The following is a 24,120-nucleotide window of genomic DNA, read 5'->3' on the forward strand; positions in this document are numbered from 1 at the left end:
GAAGGAAGATTTCCTCTCTACCTGGCAACAGCCGCCAGCCAATGAGAGGCCACCTCCACCATCACCTGCAGCCAATGAGAGCCCACCTCCACCTCCATCACCTGCAGCCCAGGAAAGGCCACCTGCCTCTCATTTCCCTCCAGTGAACGTTCCTTCAAAGCAGCCCCTCCCACCCCGCGTCCTCTGGGAGCTGGCTCTGAGTTCCGGTTTGCTCGGTGGGCATAGTTTGCTTGCCGCACTGGTAATTGGTCTGCCCCTTCTCGCACAAGCCCATTTGCCGCTGGATAACCTCTGCTGTTTGCTCTTCAAGATTGACAAGGGGTTATCTTCACGGCAGAGCGGCTTAATGAGTAACCCGGGATGTCTCCGGTGACTCACCACCTCACCCGCCATAGGAGGAAACAACTTTGGGCGGAGTTGGGGGCAGCCTTCCCGGAACGGGGCGGGGAGGGGGCAGCGGCGGGGCGATGACCCAGGCTCGGCGCTCAAACTTAGATCCGAAACTGACGCTGCGGGTCCCCGCTTCGGTGAGTGGTCCCCGCCGGGGTTCGGGGATCTGCTTTCCGGAGCCAGGCTTCCCTGTCACCTGCCGTGGGCTGGGAAGGATGTGCGGGGAGCGGGGTGCGCGCAACGGGAGTACTCGGAGAGGAGAGGGCGCACGGGGAGGGTGAGCAGAGATGGGGAGCAGGGGCGGGGAGAGGAGTGTACGGTGAGGGGGTGCGGGGAGGGGGCCCGGGGAGCAGCGCCCGCGCGGGGCGGATGGGCAGAGCGTGCGGGGAACAGAGCACCGGGTCGGGGGAGAACAGGTTTCGGGGAGCGGAGTACGGGGAGGGTGCACTGCTAACGGGGCGCGCGGGGCGGATGAGCAGAGGTGGAAAGCAGGTGCAGGGAGAGGAGTGTGCGGGGCGGGGGACCGGGGAACATCGCGCGCGTGGGGCGGATGAGCAGGGTGCGCCGGGAGCAGGGCACGGGGTCCGAGGAGAACAGGTTTCAGGGGGAGCGGAGTATACGGTGAGGGCGCGCGGGGCGGATGAGCAGGGGTGGGGAGCAGGTGCGGGGAGCAGGTGCAGGGAGAGGAGTGTGCGGGGCGGGGGACCGGGGAGCAGCGCGCGCGGCGGGCGGATGAGCAGGCGTGCCGGGAGGAGGTACAGTCCCGGAGGATGCTGAGAGCACTCAGTGGGTGCGTGGGGAGAATGTTCTGGGAGAGGGGATGGGGGTGCGCTTGGGAGCAGGGTGCACTGGGAGAGCGCTCAGAGCGTGCGGGGGTGGGGTGGGAGAGGGGTGTGCTTCCTGACCCCGCCACCGCCGCCTTTTTCCCAAGATCCGAGACGCAGCGGGTGTGACCTCTAGGTGGAGGCAGGCGGGGCGGGGACTGGCTTCTCCACAGCTCAAACCAGAGAACACCCAGAACCACCCCCCCCCCCACTTTTTCTTTAGTGGTTAAGTAAAGTTACCTTTTGGAGAATGATTTTTACTGTTAAAAACCACAATTCCACTGAGTGGGTTTGAAGATCTCATTGGCTGTATTTGGTTACCGATGCTGCAGCGTCCCATCCAGCAAGCGGAACGGAGCTCCCAGGAATTGCACAAGAGGAAGACTTTTATAGGCAGAAATGGGGGGTGAGGGGGCATAAGGATGAGGGAAGAGGGAGGGGACTGGACAAGACAAACGTTATTATAAAAGGAAAGGATCCTTCCCCCAAGGTCACCTTGCTTTGGGGGTAGAGCCGGAGTCTCTCACTATGGAGACCAGGTAATTGCAGGTGGGCTGGTTAAAGGTCAGATTCCTGAGAGGCTGATAGGTTAGAACTGTCAAAAGTTCAGAAATAACAGAATAAAGCCAATGATTCACCAGAGTAGCAATTAGTAAAAGTTTTTGGGCACACGCCAAGAGACCGTTTGCAAGCAGGGAGCACTGGAACCAGAGCATGGGATAGGACTCACAGGTCTACGGTCATCGCAACGCCAGAGTTCGAGTGGGAAGGCGGTGGCTCGTCTTCGCAGCGCTTGGCTGCAATATTAGAAAGTTCTTAAATGGTGGGGAATTGGTCCGTGGTTGCCTCATACCGGCATTGGGAAAGAGTGGGAATCTTGCTCTGCATTTCCAGAGGCGTAGGCAGGAAGTTGCCCCGGGGGGGGGGGGGGGAGGGCGGGGTTGGTCTTGCAAACTCAAACTTCTATGACTAACCTTTTTCTCTGCTCAGAATTTTTTCTCTGCTCGGAATTTTTAAGGCTGGTCTCCATTTGGTTTTGATTTAACAGATATCTGAGTCTTGGTTTGCCGTCCTGGGGCAAGTGAGTCTGTTTTGGGACTGTTCCCCCCCCCTTTTTTTTTTCCTTTCTTTCTTACTAAACTTTGAGAGTTTTGATGGCCAGAAGTATGCCTGAAACCAGTGTTGAACAAGTGTTGCAGCATGAAATACTGACCTCTAGTTGTCCTGCAGATCTAAAGAGAAACCACGGTAAAAAATTAGAGGATGTAGAATTGGTCCCTGCGTGCGGGTCCTTTCACAATTCGTGTCTATGGTAAACTGTCCTGGGACCTAGAAACGCCCACAGCGGGGACCACAGGTCTGTCTCTCTTCTTGGTCAGGGGTTGGCCAGGTGACCCAATTGGCCAGCTGACCCAAGGTCACAGGTGGCAGCCTCCTGGCCTCCCATGCCAGAAGTCAACCCCACATCAGGCTGCTTCCCTCCATGAGGGGTGACCCAGAAATTCTGAAATTCAGAGAACAGAAAATATCCTGGAAGGCCCCTGAGACACTCTTCAGGCTGTGGTGTCCTTCCCGGCCCCCCTTCCCCTCTGCTACTTCCCGGTCCCTTTGCCCTTTTCTACTCTGCCCTGCCCTGCCCAGTGAGGCCTGGCCCCTCTAGCTCATTCCACCCTCCTGGTGTCTTCAGGGTTAAAGACACCTTTGGTTGCTTTCCCTGGCTGTAAACTCGGCCTTTAAAGGATTAGTGATTTCCCTGAACCAGAATGAAAGTCTAAATCTTAAACCCCTAAAAGGATTTTCACACCCTGCCCCACCCTTTAAGGCTGCTATCCTGCCCTGTCACCTCTCACTGAACCAGGCCTAAGTCCCCTAATGTTCCATCCTTCTGCCCTTTTTCTCCCCTCTTTGGAGGCCAGATTGACCTACTAGTTCTCTCTCTGCATAAGCCTCATGATCCAACAAATCACATTCGCAGTCCCAGGACTTTCTACGATGGTGGGCACCCCAGTAACATTTTAGTTAAAAAAAAAAAAAAAGAGTTTTTCCCATGGGCTTTTGTCCAAGTGGACTTCTTTTGTTATCTTTACTGATCATAAGATTAATACAAACTCCGTGTTTAAAAAAAAAAAAAAAACACAAATAGGGGCACCTGGCTGGCTCAGTCAGCCGAGCGAGCAGCTCTTGACCTTGGAGTTTGTGAGTGAGTTCGAGCCCCAGGTTGGGTGTAGAGATTACTTAAATAAAAATAATAATATGAAAAACCTCACAAATATAAAACAAAATGAAACTTTCAGCTTTTCCTACTCCCTGAAGATAAACACTGTTCATTTTCCCCCCTCTCTCTCTCCCATACACACACACACACACACACACACACACACACACACGAACACTCACACACATTTGCTCTCTTACTATGTTCATTCAAAAGAGTTTTGTAAACATTTATACACACCAAGTTATTTACACAGAGTAACCCACCTATCTGATTTTTAGTTTAATGGTTAAAACTGAAAAAGAACAGAAAAGAAAACCAAACACAACTACAGGGTTTTTTGTGGGTTTTTCTTTTTACGGGTTGGATCTGGCGACGGGTAGGGGGGAGACCCCAGACGCTCACAGCAAAGGATCCTGAGAGCCGGAACCAGGTTCCAATTTCTCTGGGAGGCTGAACCTCGGGGCCAGGAATCCAGGGAAACGCTCCCCTGGTGTAGAGAAGACCGTGGGGTCCTGGGGAGGTAAGGGGAGTCTTCTCTTCAGGAAGCAGGATGTATCCTGGCCTTGGTGTGAAGTTTGAATATCCTGGTATGAAGCCAGAAGGTACAGTGCCTCAAGTAGCCTCCGGCCTGACCTCACCTGCTGAGTTGTTGGCTGGGCTTTGGAATGGGTGTCTGCTGTCTGCTCTCCGCAGAAGCTCCATTCCTCAGGACGAAGGGACATAAAGTGTCACAACCGTCATCCAGTGCCGATAATGTTGGAAGATTACACTTTTTTTTTAATGCTTATTTATTTTGAGACAGAGAGCATGAGTAGGAGAGGGGCAGAGAGAGAGAGAGAATCCCAAGCAGCCTCCGCACTGTCAGCGCAGAGCCCAATGCAGGGCTCAAACCTATGAACCATGAAATCACGACCTGAGCCGGATGCTTAACCGCCTGAGCTACCCAGGCACCCGGGGAAGATTAGACTTTTGAAAGACTATTTTGAATCAGTGCTTCCTTCCGCAGGGATAGGATGTGGCCATGGTCATTCCCTCCCTACCCTGATGTCCCTCTCGTGTCTGGGACTTCCTCAGTTGTTGGTTCCGGGGATGTGACTTGGGCCCCGAATTCCCACCTGCCCTGTTTCCCCCCAGCTAGCCTCATCTCTCACTTTTCAAACCTGCTTGTGAAAACAACTCAAGCTTCATTTCCCACGTGGGGTGATGCCCACAGCCACCTTGTGTAGAACCAAAGGGTATCATGGGAAACAGCCAGCTTAGCCCCGTGCCTAGTAAGTGACACTGGGTCCTTCCCTGTCATCTTAGCTCGACACAGGCACCCCTTGAAGCCTCATCCTTCCAGTCAGCCCTTACGATTTCATCTCCTGGATCCAGAACGTACCCTGCCTTTCTGTTCTTAACATGTCTCTGCTCATGTTCTGTGTCCCTCCATCCAACTCTGCTGGAATCATGTGTCAGGGAGGAAAAACTTCTATCCTCTTAGGTAGCGTCTTGGGGGACTGCAAATCAAAATGACAAGACAGACTAGTGGGAGAAAAGATGGATTTTTAGTTATGTATGCACATGGGAGTTAACAGAAAAATGTGGCTCCAAGAGGTGGTTAGAATTTGGGGGTGCCTGGTGGCTCAGTCATTGAAGCGTCTGACTCCTGACCTTAGCTCAGGTCTTGATCTCAGGGTTGTGAGTTTGAGCCCCTCATCGTGCTGGGCGTGAAGCCTACTTAAAAAAATTGGGGGTTTATTTACCATCTTCATAGGGCATAGAGGGGACAGAAGGACACTTCTGGGAGAACAGAGGACTTCTGGGGAGGTGCAGAAGGGGCACTTAGGGAAACAAAGGACTTTGGAAAGATAAGTGGATAAGTGGATAGATGGGAGATAAGATAGTGAGAGTGTCTTTTTGTGTTTTTGTTTTTGTTTTTGTTTTTTTGGTTTTCAAAGAAGAGTTGGCATTGCTCCCTAGGACCTAATTCATGACAATTGAGTTCTTCTAGGAGGCTCCACTTTTAGGCAGACAAGGGATTTCAGAAACTCCTATGTCTTCAGGTGGGAATAATTGTTATGTGACAGTGGCTTCCTCTGGACCCTTTCACAAAGACACATCTCCGTCATTGCCCCCTCCAAACCTTTCAGGAGTCCCCAGCCACCTGCAGGTGCTGCTCAAGTTTTTTATGGACTCACCGCCTGAGCACTTGGCCTCTGACCTGGCCCCAAGTCAAGTGACCCCTGCCTGCCATGCTTAGCCCTTTCTTAACTCTGTGACTAAACACGTGAAGTGACCTGAAAGCACCAGACGAGCACCTAAATTCACCCTGCTCTGCAGTGGCCACTGAGGAGGGGGGCAGAGCCCTTTCATGGCGAGGAGGGGGGACAGTGCAGCCAACAGTGGGCTACATCAGTCACTGGGTTTTGCAAGCTGACTTTTCTCAGTCCCGTGAGAAACAGGAAGTGTCGCGTTCATTCTGAGTTGCCCAGACTGGAAAGGTCCCATTGTATACCACCAGTGTGTGTTGCTGGGAATGTGCCATACCTATTCTCGGTGGGAGGGAAAATGTCCAGGGTACACGACGATTTTAAATCAGCAAAATGATGTAAAAAGCGGTCATCGGAAATCTTCGCTGAGTTGACGAGTGACCTCTCCTTGTGAAACCGCACCGGGGGTGGGGGTGGGTGGGCGGTGCTTGAAAATCAGTGCATCTGACACTTCCCCTGGTGCTCCCTCTTGCGCCGAAGACAGGGTCCTGGGGAGCCCTTCTGTCTGGGTTTTACGTCATGAGCTGCAGTTGAATGCACGTGGTGGATGCTGGTGGTAGGGGCCCTGGCACAGGGGTGCCTCCTTTTCTAGAATACCCTGAACCCCCGCTGGGCTGAGCCTGGCCTCAACGACACTCACTCAGGGACTAGCCCTGTTTCCTGATTCCTTTGAAGGTCAGAAAACATAATGTAGCTTTGTGTGTTTTCTTTCAACTTGAAAACTTCCTTCAAAATGCAAACGTAGTGCTGGGTCCCTGAATAGTGATTCCCTCTTTCTTACTCTTTGCCAGGGTTTTCTTTTACACCTGCTCCCCACGCTGCCTGTTCACCTGTCCGTTCACCTGCTGCGGCTGGAAGAATCCAGGTGAGTGGGGAGCTGCCCCCAGGGGTGGATTGGCTCCTGGTTTCCACCCTCTGCTCTGCCTGGTCTAGGGAGAAAGATCTTGGGAAGTGAGACACCTCCTTTACCTCCTCCTGGCTTTGACCTTTCTGTGGGCAGGTGGGGGTGATGTGGTTTTGGAGTGATGGGGATTCAGAGCTGGCGGCCAAGAAAGAATTCTTGAAGACGTCTTTGGTGCAAAAAGGTGGTTTTATTAAAGCATGGGGACAGGACCTGAGGGCAGAGAGAGCTGTGCTGGGCTTGGGAGGAGAGACTGGTTCTATACTGTGGAGTTGGGGGAGGGAAAGGCAAAGGGAGGCCTCCAGAAGGACTTTGATGTGCTAGAGAGGACCCACGGGATCCTGGAGGCCCTGCTACTGTCTGGCTATGGCTGTTTTCTCTCTAGGAAGGCAACATGACGCAGGCAGGGGTTTCTGGAGAAACGTGCTGCTCTGTACTTGCCTCAAGTATCTGTCAATGGGCTGCAGGTTATGAAGACATTTAATGTTACCTGCCATTTCCTTCTGCCTGTGTTCCCCACATCACTACGGAGGGGAGGGTGATGCTGGGGCTCCGGGAATGAGTTTGTAGGTTTCTGGAGATGAGGCTATGGGTAAGATTGCCTTTTTCTTGTAATTTCCTAAGATATTTGTAAACTCTTGGAGACCCACGTGCTGTAGGACTGTGGTCTCTATCGGTTAACCGTTTATTTTCTTTCCTTTCCTGTGTCCTTGGCAGCCAGGGTGCCTGAGGAATGTCACACACATCCCACCTGGTGGGGGAGGGTGTGTGTTAGCTTGACTTAATGCTCCCTTATCAGAGGTGATGGGGTTTTGGGGTGATGGTGGGGATTTGGAGCCAAGAAAGAATTATTGAAGATGTCTTTGGTGCAAAAAGGTGATTTTAGGGGCTCCTGGGGGCTCAGTCGGTTAAGCACTCGACTTCGGCTCAGGTCATGATCTCGCGGTCTGTGAGTTTGAGCCCCGCGTCGGGCTCTGTGCTGACGGCTCAGAGCCTGGAGCCTGTTTCGGATTCTGTGTCTCCCTCTCTCTCTGACCCTCCCCCGTTCATGCTCTGTCTCTGTCTCAAAAATAAATAAATGTTAAAAAAAATTTTTTTTTTAATTTTTTTTTCAACGTTTTTTATTTATTTTTGGGACAGAGAGAGACAGAGCATGAACGGGGGAGGGGCAGAGAGAGAGGGAGACACAGAATCCGAAACAGGCTCCAGGCTCCGAGCCATCAGCCCAGAGCCCGACGCGGGACTCGAACTCACGGACCGCGAGATCGTGACCTGGCTGAAGTCGGACGCTTAACCGACTGCGCCACCCAGGCGCCCCAAAAAAATTTTTTTAAAAAGGTGATTTTATTAAAGCGCACAGACAGGACCCCTGTATAATAGGGAAAAATAGGATAAAATAGAGAAAGGACCTGAGGTCCCTGGGTGGCAAAAGCATGTATTTTGGAACAATGCTGGGAGCTGGGAGAGGTTGACCACAGCAACCCCCTTGGGGAGTAGAGTCCCACTTAAGAATGTAACAGACGTCACCTACTCCCCCTCAGGTTCCTCTCAGGAATCTGACAGCGAAAATACCTAACTAAACCCTAAAACTTGTGTATACGGGCAACAGTATGACCAGTCTGACCCCTCGCACAATAGAGTCGAGCCCATCGGGAAGGGACCACCCAGCACCTGGAGTTGTCCAGCCAGTAAGGGTGGGACCTGAGGAGGATCCAGGGGGAAGAGAAGGGGATGCTGACCAGAACCTCCTAAAACAAGGAGCCTTGCGTCTAGTCACAGGCATTCCCTCTGAGCGCCCCCTCTCTGTAAAGAGAGCTTCCCCAGTATTCTTCCTTTCAGATCTGATGCTCTAATAGCCTTGTACCTGCTCACTCTGTGTCCACCCCTTCCTTCTTCCAAGTGCGGAGACCACAAATCCTGGTATTGCATCCACACGACTCCTAAAACAGAATGCTGTGGGCACCAGTGACAGTCACAACAAAGTTTATTGCAATGAGAGGCAAGGCCGACCGATTAGGACCAACACTTTTGATCAGAGTGCGGCCTTGAACAGCCGTGGTACATGGTTTTTATAGCCGACCACCTCGTTTTATCATCACCTGGGAACAGAAAAAAGAAATAACTTCCAGATGAGGTGGAAACAGTTCCCGGATGGGGTGATTATTTTAGACTTTCTGCCGTTAAGTCGAAACCAGTTGATCTCCTTGACCCTGCCTCTGATGCTCTTTTCTTTGAACTTTTGTTTCCTTAATTGGTGAAGCCTAATTTACGAGAGTATGAAGCGTAATTTACAAGAGTAAAGCAAGGCTGTTATCTCTTAACCTTCAGTGTCAAAACAAAGCTGTTATTTCTCAAGCGATAGTGTCAACACAAAGCTGTTATCTCTCAAGCTATAGGTTAGCCCTACACTACAATTTAACCCTTACACTAGGTGTTGAGGTAAAAAATAAAATCCTGCAACCCGTTGGCAGCAGGAGCTGCACTGGGGTCGTGACGGGTAACTCGTCACATGCCCTCAGCTTGGAAGGGGGCGGGGATAGAGTAAGTCTCTTAGGAATTTTGGAAGCAAGGTTTCCAGGACCTTCAGGGGGTCGCTGTGGCCAGGGAAACACCATTTATTACCGTTTAGTGAAACCTCAGTCCTGAGACCCCTCGGGTGTATATCGGGGGCCCTAAGCCTGGAGCATGATGCCAGCGTGTGTCCTGGGGCAGTTGAGATAAAGGAAGGAGACTTACAGGGTCCTCGAGGTGGGGTGATGTGAAGCTGAGATTCCCTTCTGTCCCCCACAAAGTGTCATCATGGAGGCAGCTGAACCCATCGAGGGAGGTCACTGTGCCGGTTTCAAGGACTGGTCAGTGAGCCGTAGGCAGTAAGGGGATTTGATGTTTCATTTGCCTCAGTTTCCCACATCACCACGGCAAGCACTTGAACACCTTTCCCTCTTGAGGGTGATATTAGGGCTCCGGGAAACGGAGTCTCTAGGCTTCTGGAGATCAGGCTCTGGATGAGATTGCCTCTTTCTTGCAGTTTACTAAGTTCTCCATATACTGAAGGAGACCCTTGTCCTGCATGACTGTGATCTCCATCAGTCAACCATATGCTTTTTTTCCTCTCTCCTGTTCTTGGGCGGCCAGGAGAGTGCAAGGAATATCACATATCCCACCTGGGCGGGGGGGGGGGGGGGGGGGGAGGGGTGCTGTTAGCTTGTGTTTGGCCCCCAGCCTGCCCCACGCTCTCTCATCAGGGGGACTGTATAATGTATGCTTTGGAGAGTGAAACGCGTCTCTGTTCGGAACACCAGGACCCCCCCCCCCCCACACACAACCCTGCACACACAGCCATGCTGCCTGCCAGCAGCCTCAGTTAGCAGGGGGTTTTCCAGCCAGAGGGTCACCGAAGTCTGCGGTTTTCTTGGCACCAAGTTGCTTAAATCTTTTGCTGTGTGCCGGGTGGGAGCACGGAGAGGGGTCAGTCTTGGGGAGGCTCACAGCCTGCAAGGGGGGCCTGCTGGCACTAAGGGTGCAAGGGGAAGAGGCCCCGGGGTGGACTCAGGAGGGCGAGAGGTCTGGGGCGGGGACGGGGCAGGGAGATGATCTCTCTGTTTCTGAATCGAGAAAAGCAAGCGGGTGTGGGAGTGGCGCTTTCTCTGCAAGACCGGACAGGATGCTTTCTCTGCGGCTTGGTTTCCGTTTCTGGATTCTGTCTGCCGCCTCCCGGGAAAGCACTTCTAACTCTTCCTCTTTCGATTCTCTGCGTGCTGCCCAGCTTCCCACCCGCAGAGGAAAAATTAGCATCTTGGAAGGTGCAGGTTGTTGGGGGTTTCGGGGAGGCGCGTTGCTGGGAGCATGTACTGCTCTGGCAGGGAACACTGCCTGACCGACTGACACCGGCCCTGGGGACACAGATGTAAGACCCCAGGCCCCACTTCTTTCAGTGGAGTGAGGGCCCTAAGGGGAGGGGAGCGGGGCCATCTGGGGCCAGTCTCTGCATGGTCCTGCTGATGGTTGCATTTCCTGGAAACCAGACTTCTGCGGAAGCCCAGCCGTCTGTATAAATCTGTTTGATGAATACTGTGCATGCCTGGAATTAGGAGCTAAAATGCTGATCAGCGATTACAATTCTGACGCGTGCGTGGGTTTCCTGCCACTAATTCTCTGATGACAGCAGGGCGTCAGAGAATTCAACTCACTTCTGACACCACCTACCCAGAGATGGCAGTCAGACCCTCCGGCTGAGGGCCCGGTCCCCCAGCACGGCCCCTCCTCTCTCCAGACGCCAGTCCACGTGTCACCTGGGTTCTGACCCACCAGCTACAGACCAAAGGCTCCCACGACCCCTCCCTGGGTTTGGCGAACTGGCCGGAGCCGCTCATGGGACTCGGGGGACAGATCGCTCACTAGATCACTGGTCTGTTGTAAAAGGATTAAGTCAGGAACAGAGGGAAGGGAGAGCTGCCCAGGGTGCCGTTGGGGAGGGGGTGCTGAGCTCCCTGCCACCCCAGGGCCCGCTGTCCCCCCATCTCCACGTGCTCACAGACCCTGGCCTGTTGGGATTTTATGGGGGTTTCAATGCATGGACACGACTGATGAAATCATTGGCCATTGGTGATTGATTCAACCTCCAGACCCTTGAGGTGGGAGGTGGGGCTGACAGAGCCAATCTCTAATTGCGTGATTGGTTTCCCTGGCAACCAGCCTCCACCTTCTGGCGCTTTCCCAGCCACCTCATTAACATAACAATAGACCCCTTAGCGCGTTCACCACTCTGGGAAACTGGATGAAGACCACTTACAGCCGACCCTTGAATAGCAGGGGTTTGAACTGTGCAGATCCAAGTACATGTGGATTTTTTTGGATAAATATAGACAGTACTGTAATTGTGCTTTCTCTTCTTTATGATGTTTTAAATGACATTTTCTTTTCTCCAACTTTAAGAGTATAGTATATACTACATAAAACATACAAAATGTGTGTTCATCAACCATTTATGTTTTCAGGAAGGCTTCTAGTCAATAGTAGGCTATTAGTAGCAGTTAAGTCTTTGAGGAATCAAAAGGCAGAAGCACCAGGCGGATTTTCCAGTGCACCCCCACCCCCCACCACCACGTTGTTCTGGGCTCAACCGTATGTATATATCTGTTTCCCTTAAAACCACCAGTTACCCGCAACAGGTGGGCTTAATCGGATATAAAGTGTGAAACTAGCCAAGAAGCACAGACTTGCTGAAACACGTGGCCAGTAACATGGTTCCCTGGTCACTGCGTGGTTCAAGAGGGGATCCCCAGGTAGGGGATAATCTTTTCTAATAGGATTTTAGTCACAGAAAAGGTGTGGGTCTGTCTACAAGGCAAGACTTCATTCCAATAAGAGAGAAAGCATATGATCCATGACTAAAACATATTTATATCCATGAGATGGAGGGATTTGCACAAAACCCATCTGCCAAACCTCAAACGGTCCATTGGGCAGTATGGGTGTTTCCCAGGATTGTATTTTGGCCAGTGGGACAAGCAGAGTTCCCGCCATATTGGTTCATGAACACTATCCTTTCACGGTAGACCAATGGTTTAATGTGTGTACAGTTGTGAGTACTGGGAATTTAAAACTTTCTGGTACGGCCACATTGTTCTTTGGTCCACACCTGAGTTCTCTCTTTTTATCAGACCAACAACTGTCAGATTTCCAATATTGATTCTCCTTTTATGGGGCCCATTGTTGGGCATCTCTGGTCAATTTTTCCAGGCCGTCATTTGGAAAAACATATCTTTGGACCATGACTGGGGTCCTGCTGTTCGTCTCCTTTAGCACAGCATTTTCATTGGAAATATAAGCAAAGTGGTTTCCTTTGGCCTCCAGGGGGATGAGGCTAAATGCCTGGAACCCTTAGTAATAACTAGAGCCACCAGCAAAAAGTATGGCACCTAGTAAATGTTGGACATAGGAGCCATTTTAAAAAAATATTTTTTATTTATTTTAGAGAGAGAGAGTGGGGGGAGAGAAGGGGTAGAGGAGGGAGACACAGAATCCAAAGCAGGCTCCAGGCTCTGAGTTGTTCAGCATGGAGCCCGACTCGGGGGTGCTCGAACTCATGAACCGCGAGATCATGGCCTGAGCTGAAGTCAGTCACTCAACCAACTGAGCCACCCCGGCGCCCATTGGAGCCATTCTGAATCTTATCCTCATGGGAGGTAAGAAAATTGTTTCCCTTCCGAAATCATGAGCTTCCCCAAAGGCACACTGAGTGTCCGCATAAATGTTTGTGGTTTTGCCCTTGGCTAAAACAGAAGCTCAATTTAGGGCACATAAGTCAGCCTGTCGGCCAAACAGAGAAGCCTGAGGTGAAGGTGCTGTCTCGGTGACTTCAGGGGAGTTGTATAGCACATCCAGTGTGACATTTGATGCTTTGAATAAGGACCATCAGTAAACCATGAAAGGCTGCATTGACTAGAGCAGTTTCCTGTGAATTGTCACGGGAGTCAACAGGTGATCTGTCAATGTGAGGCCACTGTGAGTGATTTTATCCTTGATGGAGAGGAGAGGGGTGAGAGGGTTAAGGATCCTGGAACCAGAAAGAGTCATTGTAAGAGGAACAGTGACCAGGATGATGTCACGGGAGGTGAGGCGACAGGCTGAAAAGTCTTGAGCGTCAGGAGAACTTAGGAGGGCTCCTGCATGGGGCACTGGGATGGTTAGAGGAACCCCTGTGACTATTTCTTCAGTGGCCTTAACTGAGAGGGCAGTGGCAGGAATGGCTGTGAGGTCAGGGGGATATCCCTGAGTCACAGGGTCTAATTGTTGGGTACAACACCCCATGGGGTGATGGTGGTCTCCGTGTTTTTGGGTGGGCGGCTCCCAGGACATCCCCCTCCCTCTCACATGCAGAGAGGAAAAAGGGAGGAGCGCCTGGGGGGCTGTGTCGGTCGAGTGTCTGACTCTTGATTTCAGCCCAGGTCCATGATCTCATGGTTCGTGGGATCAAGTCCCATGTCGGGCTCTGCACTGAGAATGTGGAGCCTGCTTGGGATTCTCTCTGTCTCTGTCTGTCTCTCTCTCTCTCTCTCAAAATAAATAAACTTAAAGAAAAAAAAGATACTGATTGTCCTTAGCAACTGGAACACTAAAAATGCACCACATAGGTCAGTTACCTATGAAAACGTGAAAACGTTGCTTTCAGTGGGCACGGATGTTGGGAGTGTATGGGGGTTAGGAATAAAAGGGTTTTGAGGGATAACAGTCTTATCGATTGCCTTGAGGTCCCGAACAAACCTCCATCCTTGGCCATCGGGATTTCTCACAGATAAAGTAGGGGTGTTACAGGGACTAGTACCGGCGATAATGAGGCCCTGAGACCTGTAATTCTCTATTATGGGCTTGACACCCTGAAGGGCTTCTTCATTTATAGGCTATTGACTTATTCTAAGGACAGGTTTTGAGGGATCTATTTGAGCCGTATTGGCAGGTCCTCTGTGGACTGTGCCAATATCAGTTAAGGATTTTGCCCCTAAAGAGGATGGTAGCTGATCCATTTGTGACAAATTACCAGTGTCCCCAGACTCAGCTGTGGTCCTGTCAGAGACAGAGCAAATCAAAGATGTCAAAGGGTCATTTAAATCCCCTGGTTGGCTGTGTTGATGACTACTGTCAAGTTCTAGAATTATCTTCCCCTTTGGGGAAAAAGAAATTCTGGCATGATGCTTTTCTAAGAAGTCTCAACCCAATAAATGAGTAGGGGCAGAAGGCAGAGTCAGTATGTCTCAAAGAGAGTAGGTTCAGAGATGGGAAACTGTTGAGTTGTAAGAGACCCCTCCTCACTAACTGAACTGTTCAGGTGCTCTGGGCGGGTGGCAGTGGGGCTGGGCACTGAGGGTGTAGGTCCTGTGTCAGTAAGGATGGAGGTTCATTCCCAGTCTGGAGAGTGGATTCTCCGAGCTGATTACCAGCGACGGGCCGACAGGACGTTGAAAAGTTTGGCTAGCGGTCTAGAAGCACCTACAACGCCTAAATTTGTTAACAGTCTTTTTTTTCCAATATCCTGGTTGCTTGTAATAACAGCAGAAATGAGACTTGGCTAGGGTGCAACCAAGCTGGTTTGCCAGGATAACTAAATTTGGAGGGGACGTAGTTTCCCATTCCGGCCTGGCCCTTTTAACTGGAAGGGAAAGATCCTGGATCTTTGATAAACAGATATAAACAGAGATATAACTGTTGATAAGCAGAGAATTAAATACTGCCTGGGTGGACTCAATAGCTAAAGGGAAGACCAGAATGTCTTTAAAGTCAGTTTGGAGTCCATCGTCATAACCATGAGCAGATTCATCAGGCTTTTGTGTACACGCCTCAACCTTGTTCCCGTCACCAGGCTTAGGAAAAGCCATTATAATCGCTCCAGTGAGTGAGTGTTCCAGCATCTTGCCAAAATTCGGGGGTGTGTTGCTCTAACTCCTGCTCGGGATGTTTCCACCAGACTGGCTTCATCCAGTGTTTGGGCTGGCCCCAGCAATCAGCGTGTGGATCTGCTGATACAAATCCGAGAAGCCAGGTTGGAAAGTTTGAATAACTATGTGCAATTCTTCAGCAAACCTATGGGGGTCCCCGGCCACGTTGGAGAGCTCGTTAACTCTGGCCCCCAGTTCAGCCTCAGTCCGGGGACCATAGGAAACCGGGAGTCCATTTATATCCTCAGAAGGCTTAACTTTGAAGGAGCCGGTTTTAATAGGTTCGGGATGCAGAATTCAGGGGAGCATCAGGAGAAAAGGAAGGTAAAACAGATAAGAAGGAGGGGGTGGAGACAGGGCAGGTGTAGAGAGAGCAGAGGAAAGTAGCCCCGGGGCCTTGAGTCTGTGGACAGAGAGATGGGGGAGGGGAACAAGAGGCCGAGCCCCAGGAACTTAACGCGGCCGCATCTGTGGTTTCTTCTTCTTCCGGCTTTACGATGGTATAGTAAGACAGGGTTGACTCGTGCCTGCTTCGGATCTTCTCTCCTTCCTTGGCAGGTGCTGGAAATCCCACAGTTCAGACCTCTCCCCCAACCCCCACCCCTCTTCCTGGGCTGTCCCTGACACCTGAGATCCCACAGGGGTGGGCAGCCGGGAGTGGTCTGTGGGGCCAGGCTGGGAAACCAGGGGTGACGCCTGCCCACCTTGGCTTCTGGTGTATTTCTGCTAGCTCCTTGGAAATTAGCAACCCTGCAGGTCACATAGCGCACATGGGGCCTGATGTGAGTGTGCACAGAGTTTCAGCACTGGGCTTCCACAGGCCAGTGAGCCAGAGTGCCCTGGGTTCCTCCAGTGTGGGTGAGTGGGGTGGTTGGGGGGGACTCGCTGTTGTTAAGTTAATTACACAAGGAGGCCTTGGACGGAGGTGTCAGATCTGATGCCCAGGTCCCAAGTCAACACCTGGTGTTGAGCCTGTCAACACCTCAAGGGTGTCAAGTCAAATCCCTGAGGACAAGCTATACTCGATCTGCCTACCAACCATGTCCTGGCTCCCCTTCCATACCTGCTCCCTTTAATTCTCTCCTGGGGCCTTCCTGACAGCTTCTAGTCTGACGCTGCCTTGTTCCAATAGATTTTTGCCAAATAAGCTCTTAAGAGTCTCTTATATGCCTGAGTCTATCTTTAAATAATATTCTGGGGGCACCTGGGTGGCTCAGTCGGTTGAGCATCTGACTTCGGCTCAGGTCATGATCTCACAGCTCGTGAGTTCGAGCCCCATGTCGGGCTCTGTGCTGACAGCTCAGAACCTGGAGCCTGCTTCGGATTCTGTCTCTGTCTCTCTCTCTGTCCGCCCCCTCCCCCCGCCCCCTGCTTGCACTCTGTCTCTCAAAATTAAATAGACATTAAAAAAAAACCCTTTTATTCTTATTTTTTTAATGTTTATTTATTATTGAGAGACAGAGACAGAGCATGAGTGGGGGAGGGGCAGAGAGAGATGGGGAGACACAGAATCCGAAGCAGGCTCCAGGCTCCGAGCTGTCAGCACAGAGCCCAATGAGGGGCTCAAACCCACAAACCACAAGATCATGACCTGAGCTGAAGTCGGATGTTTAACCCACTGAGCCACCCAGGTGCCCCCTACAAAACTTTTAAATAACATTCTGTGTTGTTTTCTCCTAGGCTCCTGCCCAGACTGAGAGAATGGCTTCCTCGGGACTCCAAACAAAGAAACGTGACAATCACAAGTAAGGCTCTGGCCGACCACAGGCTGGTTAGATCCTTACGTTTATGGCGATTACTGTGTGACACATGTTTTTCCGAGAGCTACCGTACGGTAACACGTTTGATTCTGGTGACAGAGACTGGGGACGAGATGACAAGAGCCCTGGCGTCTGGTGCCAGGGACACACGGTGTTGGCCACGCGGGCAGCTCTGGGCTCAGAACGGCTCTGGTGGGGCCCCTTCTGAAACACGGCCCCTGCTTGTCTCCTGGTCCTGTCGGGGTTCGGAATCGTAAATACTTTCTTTACGGTTTTCCGTGATTCCAGCTGGTGATCCTTACAGCCCATCTTCTATGTCTATTTGTGCATTGCTGGCCAAGGGAGAGTTTCTTGCCTTCATCCTGATTCCTGCCTGGGCTTGAATCCAACAGTATTTTGGTTTCCTCGCTCCCCTTGGTGTCCCCCACCTCTGCTGGGGTTACCTGGGGGAGCCCTGGAGCTGGGCTCAAGGTCATGGACAGGACCCAGCCGGAGTGGCCCCTGGCCTGCCTTCCGCTTGCGCTCCCTCACTGGTGTGTCCTTGCCCACCACCGCGAGGCGGCTGTGGTGTCAGGAGCTCGAGGCCAGCTCATGAGTGCAGCCTCTTATGACAAACATTCATGTTAAAGTGAGCCCATAAGGTGAGGGGTACTGATAGAACCCAGCTTCCACGGGAGTCGTGAGTGTGAAGTAGGTTTTTATGCGCGAGCTATTTGATTTTCAAAATTTATGTTTATTGTTGAGAGAGAGAGCGTGAGCAGGGGAGGAGCAGAGAGAGAGGGAGACACACAGAATCCCAAGCAGGCTCCATGTTGACAGCAGACAGCCTGATGTGGGACCAGATCCCATAAACCGTGAGATCATGACCTGAGCCGAAATCAAGAGTCAGATGCTTAACCGACTGAGCCACCCAGGCTCCCCATGCATGAACTATTAGTTACATCAGTTCTACCGCAAAGCCGAGTGCCTCCCAGGTACTAAGGTTTGTATCTGTGTCCAGAACGGGGCCTGATGCGTGGCTGGGGTCAGATCCGGCTGGCTGCTCTGAGCTCTCCCTACCCCCTGCCCCAGACTCCCTTCCTCGCCTCTTCTAGTCCTTGAGCACCTGTCCCGAGGCACCTGGACAGCTTGTAGAATCAGCCAGTTTGCATCCATTTTGCATTTCCTTTCCGGAGCAGGTGTTTCACGAATAGTTGTTAAATGAGTCAAGTGACAAAGCCGGATAAAGTGACTGGGAATTGTATGTAGAGGAGAGAACGAGCTTTCCAAGTAATGTCTTTGATTTGTTTTAACATCTTTTAAAAAGTAAGTTCTGACATGGTCTGGTTCATTATGGTCCTTGTCCAATTTATCTATTTTAAAAGCATTGCAGGGGGTCCCCAGGCGGCTCAGGTTGAGCCCCGGTTGAGCGTCCGACTTCAGCTCAGGTCATGATCTCACAGTTCGTGGGTTCGAGCCCCGCGTCGGGCTCTGTGCTGACAGCTCAGAGCCTGGAGCCTGCTTCGGATTCTGTGTCCCCTCCCTCTCTGCCCCTTCCCTGCTCACGCTCTTTCTTTCTCTCAAAAATAAATAAAAACATAAAGAATTGAAAAATATATTAAAGCATTGGTGTTCTTCATAGTAATGCTCTGTTTCCTTCTCCTTCTCTTCCTGGAATCCGAGAGGGGAAAAAAAAAGTTTCCCATTTTGAAATAATGTGGCAAACTTGTCTTAATCACATCCTGTTTTGTCAGTTCTGACGCTTGCCGCTCAGCCCTTCTACTTGGTCCTCCGTGACCATAACATCCCAAAGGCATGTAGCAACCATCCTGTCATCAGTGACGGTTGTCGTGAGAAGACCTTAGGACGCCATGACCGTGTGAAGGTGTCAGAACTTTCATAGCAGCCGTGGGTACAGTGTAAACGGATGAGCGAGGCCGTGTGCCTACAAAACCCCAATCAGACTCCGGCTGGATCTGCCCCGCAGGCCGCAGACACTGTCGTGGCCTGGATGCTGTGCCCTTCTCTGTCTTACCGCAGTTACTACCATACTGTAGCTGTGTTTGCTCTCATCTGCTTTCCTTACTCGATTTTGGGCATCTTGGGGCACAAAGTGCCTTACAGTGGCTTTTCAGGTCCGGCGGAGTGATTAGTGCAAACAGGAACTCATGACTTAGTCATATGGATAGCTTGCTCTCCCAGGAGATGACCCGTGTTGTTGCACCCTAAGCCAAAATCAATACAGTCAAACCTTGGTTTGCCAGATGGTTCGCTCCAAAATCCAAAAATATCCATGTAAAAATGATTACAATACTGTCACATAATACACAATAATAAGGAAAATACAGAATAGAAAAATAAATTAACCTGCACTTATGTTTGAAAGCCTTTGTGGCTTGTGTGAGGGAGACAAGAGAGGAGGGTTACTGTGTAGGACGACTTTCACGATCACTAATGGAATCACTGCTGTCTATTGGTCCCCTGGGATCTTTTTCTGCATGGGGGCCCTTGTATACGCTCGCACGGATGTTGACTATAGTGCACTATCAATAAACTCTCGTCATAGACTGTATTTACTGTAACTGGTAATAAGGCAGCGGAGGAAAGGGTCTCTCTCCGCAGGCAGCCTGAGCTAGAATGAAGCAAAGCGTTCCTAAGCTCACTCTTGTACGGAAAAGCAAAGGACTGTCCACAGGTGCTTTGAAGTGACAGAAAAGACACCAGTGCCAGTTGTGGGCACCTTCCAACGTGCTGAAAAATCACTGATTTCTGCCAAACACCACAGCCTGAGACCAAGCATCCGAGCCTGGGAGACGATCGCCCACAATCCTGCAGAGAGAGAGAGAGAAGGACCATTGGCTCAGTTGTCATCATGTGTCATTCGGTGTCACGTACTACTCACGTTGCAAGACATCCATCGCTTGCTTATCGAGTTAAAATTCTTAGAAATGTTTGCTTGTTGGGTGCCTGGTGGCTCAGACAGTGACGGGCCAACTTCGGATTAGGTCACGATCTGGCAGTCTGTGGGTTTGAGCCCCGCGTCGGGCTCTGTGCTGACAGCTCGGAGCCTGGAGCCTGCTTCGCATTATTGGCATTATGGCTATCCAGCGCATCTCTTTGGTAGGAAAATGTGTGTTTTCAGTTAGATTTTGAAACATTGGGCACATGTCCCGAACTCTCACACCCTCAAGGTAACAGCCGCTGCGCTGGGGGCCTGAGTCCCATAAAGCATCTCCCCGGAGGAGTTCTGCAGCATACTTTTTCTGATGGGCTTGGTTTACAGGGTGTGAGAGACTCAAGCCAGCCCGTGCAGTCATGTGGTGGAATTTCCAAGTCACAGGCAGCTGAGAGCCTCTTCTCTTACATCTCTTTCTGTTTTTTTTTTTTTCTTACAGAGTTAAATTGAGGAGGAAACAGATCAGTGGGTTCTGGGCAGAAGGTCAGGCATGGAAGGAAGAATGAGAAGCTTCTGAATGCCCTCACTCAGGGATCCATGTCTGTCTGCGCACCCCTGGTGCCCGACAGGCCAGGCTTTGGTGGGGAGCACCGTGGCCTCTGGGAGTCAGGCAGGCACAGATGTCAAAGGAGGCGTGTTTAAGCTTGTCAAGTTGGAGATGCGGTCTAGACCTACACATCTGGTTGTGTAAATAAAGTTTTATTGGAACACAACCATACGCACTTGCATTTGCCTCTGGTCCCTTTCACGTGACAACATCAGGATTGAGTTGTGACAGAGCCCATGTGGCCTGTGATACCCAAAATATTTACTATCTGGCCTTTTATGAAAAAAGGTTTGCTGACCCCGATTCTAGGCCAGCAGTGTGCTGTCTGATAGAAATAATAATGTGAGGGGCCCCTGGGTGGCTCAGTCGGTTGAGCAGCCGGCTTCACCTCAGGTCATTATCTCACAGTTTGTGAGTTCAAGCCCCACATCAGGCTCTGCGCTGACAGCTCAGAGCTCAGAGCCTGGAGCCGGCTTTGGATTCTGTGTCTTCCTCTCTCTGCCCCTCCCCCCCCCCCCTCTCTCTCTCTCAAAAAATGAATAAAATGTTAAAAAAAAAAAAAAAAGAAAGAAAGAATAATGTGAGCCACACACACTTTCAAGTGGCCACACTGGAAAGAAAACCAAAATGGAAAGGTGTCTTCTCTCATCCCTCCCGTTGGACATTGTACAGGAGTGGTACTGGCTAATGCAATAAGACAAGAAAAATTAAACCCAAGGTGTACAGATTGGAAAGGTTACCTCTGGAAGGGAGAACAAGAAGCTTTTTTTTCTTTTTTCTTTTATTCCCATCCATATTTCCTATGTGAATGTATTATTTTGAAAATAAAGCCAAGTTCAGGTGTTGAATGAACTTGGGTAGCAACTGGCTATACTTTCTATGGGGTGATTTAGCACTTTGATCTTTGTATTTTCTTGTGCTCTTCTGAGTTCTTTGTGATTCCCCTCCAAACGGGGGCCTGGGGTGTGGGGAAGAGATGTGGGGAAGGAGAAGGGGGCAGAACGGACACAGGCAGGTGGGAACATTTGTGGTGCTAGGGTGTCCCATCTCAACTGACACAGGATGCTTCTGTTCTCACTTTGGCCACTGGGTGCTGGTGCTCTATAAACCTTTCGCCTTTCTATTTTGTGACAGTGGCCACTTTGTACAACCCACCAACCCAAATGTAGCAACAATGCAAGAAGATGTCCTGTACCACTTCCATCTCAGCACCAGCACGCACGATCTCCCTGCTATGTTTGGAGATGTGAAGGTAAAAGGCAGGGCTGTTGATTCTGGGGATTTGTCTTAACATCAGTCTCGTCATAGGTGATACTGGTAGACATGGACACAGAGGACAAGTTCATCAAGTTATATCTTCAGATTTTTGCTAACCGTTGCTTTTAAAATATGTAAACTAATGAGTTTATGAAGGAAACCTTGTAAGTTCTGCCATATTGGTGCCTAAATAATCTCTTATAAATTCAGTGTGTAATGGAAACCATATAAAATAAATTTCCTAATGCTCCACTCGGAGAAAAGGAAAAGGAGTTACAAAACATTCTGTAGAGGAACAAGGGAGAATAAGCGAGTAATTACACGTGTCTCCTTGTAATTTAAAGTGCATGTTTGTTCTTTTAATGGCTTACTTGGCTGAATGCAACTTCTAGCCCATTTCCCCCACAGAGTCCTGAGTTCCTCAGTGTTGGTTTATCCTGGCACAGGACTTTTGAAATGTCTGATCCCTGTGGGTAAAGATGGACTAATGTTTAGATTCAAAATCAAAACAATGAATGACTCAAAATTTCCCTGCTTCTCCACGGGTCTGTCTTAGCAGCCACCGTATTCCTTTCCAGCTGTGAGACGACTCCCCATGTATTCTTTTTTTTATGAGAGGGATTTTCTCTGGTTACTTAGAACTAATAGTATTTTCTTAATTGGGGTATAATTAACATATGGTGTTAAATTAGTTTCAGGGGCACAATATCATGACTCAACAATTCTGTACATCGCTCAGTGCTCGCCATGATAATGTGATCATCATCTGTCATCAATGTTATTACCATCCTGTTGAGTATATTCCCTATGCCATACTTTTCATCTCCATGACTCATTTATTTCGTACCCAAAAGTCTGTGCCTCTCAATCCTCCTTACCTCTTCCCCCATCCCCCCTACACTCTCCCCTCTGGCAACCACCAGTTTGTTCTCTGTGCTTAAGGTCTGTTTTTTTTTTTTTGTTGGTCTCTTTTTTCTTAATCAGTTAGCTTTGTTTCCTAAATTCCACATGTGAGTGAAATCATATGGTATTTATCTTTTTTGGACGGACTTATTTCACTTAGTGTTATACTCTCTGGCTCCATCCATGTTGTTGCAAATGGCAAATCTCATTCTTTTTTATGGCTGAGTAATATCCCATTGTATGTATGTGGACACACACACGCACACACACACACACACACACACACACACATTTATTTATTTATTTATTTGTATCTTCTTTATCCATTCATCTATCCATGGACACTTGTGTTGCTTCGATGTATAGCTATTATAAATAAATCTGCCATAAACATAAAGATGTATATAACTTCTTGAATTAGTGTTTTTGTTTTCTTTGGGTAAATACTCCGTAGTAGAATTATTGGATCATATGATTTTTCTACTTTTAATTTTATTTTTTATCTTTCTTAAAGTTTATTTATTTATTTATTTTGAGAGAGAGAGAGAGAGAGACAGAGTAAGCGAGTTTGAGCAGGGAATGGGTAGAGGGAGAGACAGAATCCCAAGCAGGCTCCATGCTGTCAGCGCAGAGCCCAAAGTGGGGCTCGATTTCATGAACTGTGAGATCATGACCAGAGCTGAAACCAAGAGCCGGAACCTTCACCCACTGAGTCACCCAGGTGCCCCCTATTTTTAACTTTTTCAGGACCCTCCATACTGTTTTCCAGAGTGGCTGTACCAGTTTGCATTCTCATCAACAGTGCACGAGGGCTCCCCTTTCTCCACATCTTCACCAACACTTGTTGTTTCTTGTGTTGTTGATTTTAGCTACTCTGACAGATGGGAGGTGGTATCTCATTGTGTTTTTGACTCGCATCTCTCTGATGATGAGTGATGTGGAGCCTCTTTTCATGTGTCTGTTGGCCATGTGGAAGTCTTCTTTGGAAAAATGTCTATTAAGGTCATTTTTTGAAATAGGATTATTTTGTTTTTGTTTTTTTTGTTGTTGTTGCTTTAAAGTTTATTTATTTTGAGAGAGAGAGAAAACACAAGTTGGGGAGGGGCAGAAAGAGAGGGAGAGAGAGAATCCCAAGCAGGCTCTGTCTACACTGTCAGCACAGAGCCTGGTGCAGGGCTTGAACTCACGAACTATGGGATCATGACTGAGATCAAGAGCCAGATGCTTAACCAACTGCACTACCCAGGCACCCCTAAAATGGGGTTATTTGGTTTCTTTGCTGTTGAGTTGTATAAATTCCTTATATGTTTTGGAGACTAACTCCTATGGGATGTGGCATTTGCAGATATCAGTGGGTTGCTTTGTCCTTCTGTTGTTGGTTTTCTTTGCTGTGCATTGTGTTCTTAATGTATTTACTTTCTATGCGTTTGAATGCAACCTTTCTAGGCGGTGGGGATTTCTTTTGTCATGTTTAGAAACTAATAATTCTTTCATCATCAAACTCCTTAAAACCAGCTCACTTACTTTTTCTTCTTGTGTAAAACAAAATGGAAAGTAAGACTGTATATATAATACTTTGCAGATTTTAAGTTTTACTTCTCTGAGCGCCACCCGTGCACCTGATTTCTACCAGTTCCCGACTCCCACTGGGCCCTTGGCTCTTTCCATACTTTGGCCGTTTGGCTCTTGGACGTCTGG

General features: G+C 49.7%; 1 protein-coding gene across 2 annotated transcripts in view; it reads left to right on the forward strand.

The window, feature by feature from the left end:
* Positions 1-445: 445 nt before the first annotated feature.
* UPP1 (uridine phosphorylase 1) overlaps positions 446-24,120 on the forward strand; it is a 29,000-nt gene continuing 5,325 nt past the window's right edge. The window contains exons 1-4 of one of the 2 annotated variants that reach the window (XM_047094555.1): positions 452-527; positions 6,476-6,549; positions 16,701-16,765; positions 21,397-21,514. In XM_047094555.1, coding sequence (XP_046950511.1) covers positions 16,722-16,765; positions 21,397-21,514 — 162 coding nt within the window. In that variant the 5' untranslated portion in view covers positions 452-527; positions 6,476-6,549; positions 16,701-16,721. Of the gene's footprint in view, positions 528-6,475; positions 6,550-16,700; positions 16,766-21,396; positions 21,515-24,120 lie in introns of both variants that reach the window. The other variant, XM_047094556.1, reaches the window with a different exon arrangement.

The sequence above is a fragment of the Lynx rufus genome, unplaced genomic scaffold, assembly GCF_022079265.1.
Source record: "Lynx rufus isolate CCGP_SWC_20201006 ecotype Redwood Valley unplaced genomic scaffold, mLynRuf1.p SCAF_4, whole genome shotgun sequence".
NCBI classification, from domain to species: domain Eukaryota; kingdom Metazoa; phylum Chordata; class Mammalia; order Carnivora; family Felidae; genus Lynx; species Lynx rufus.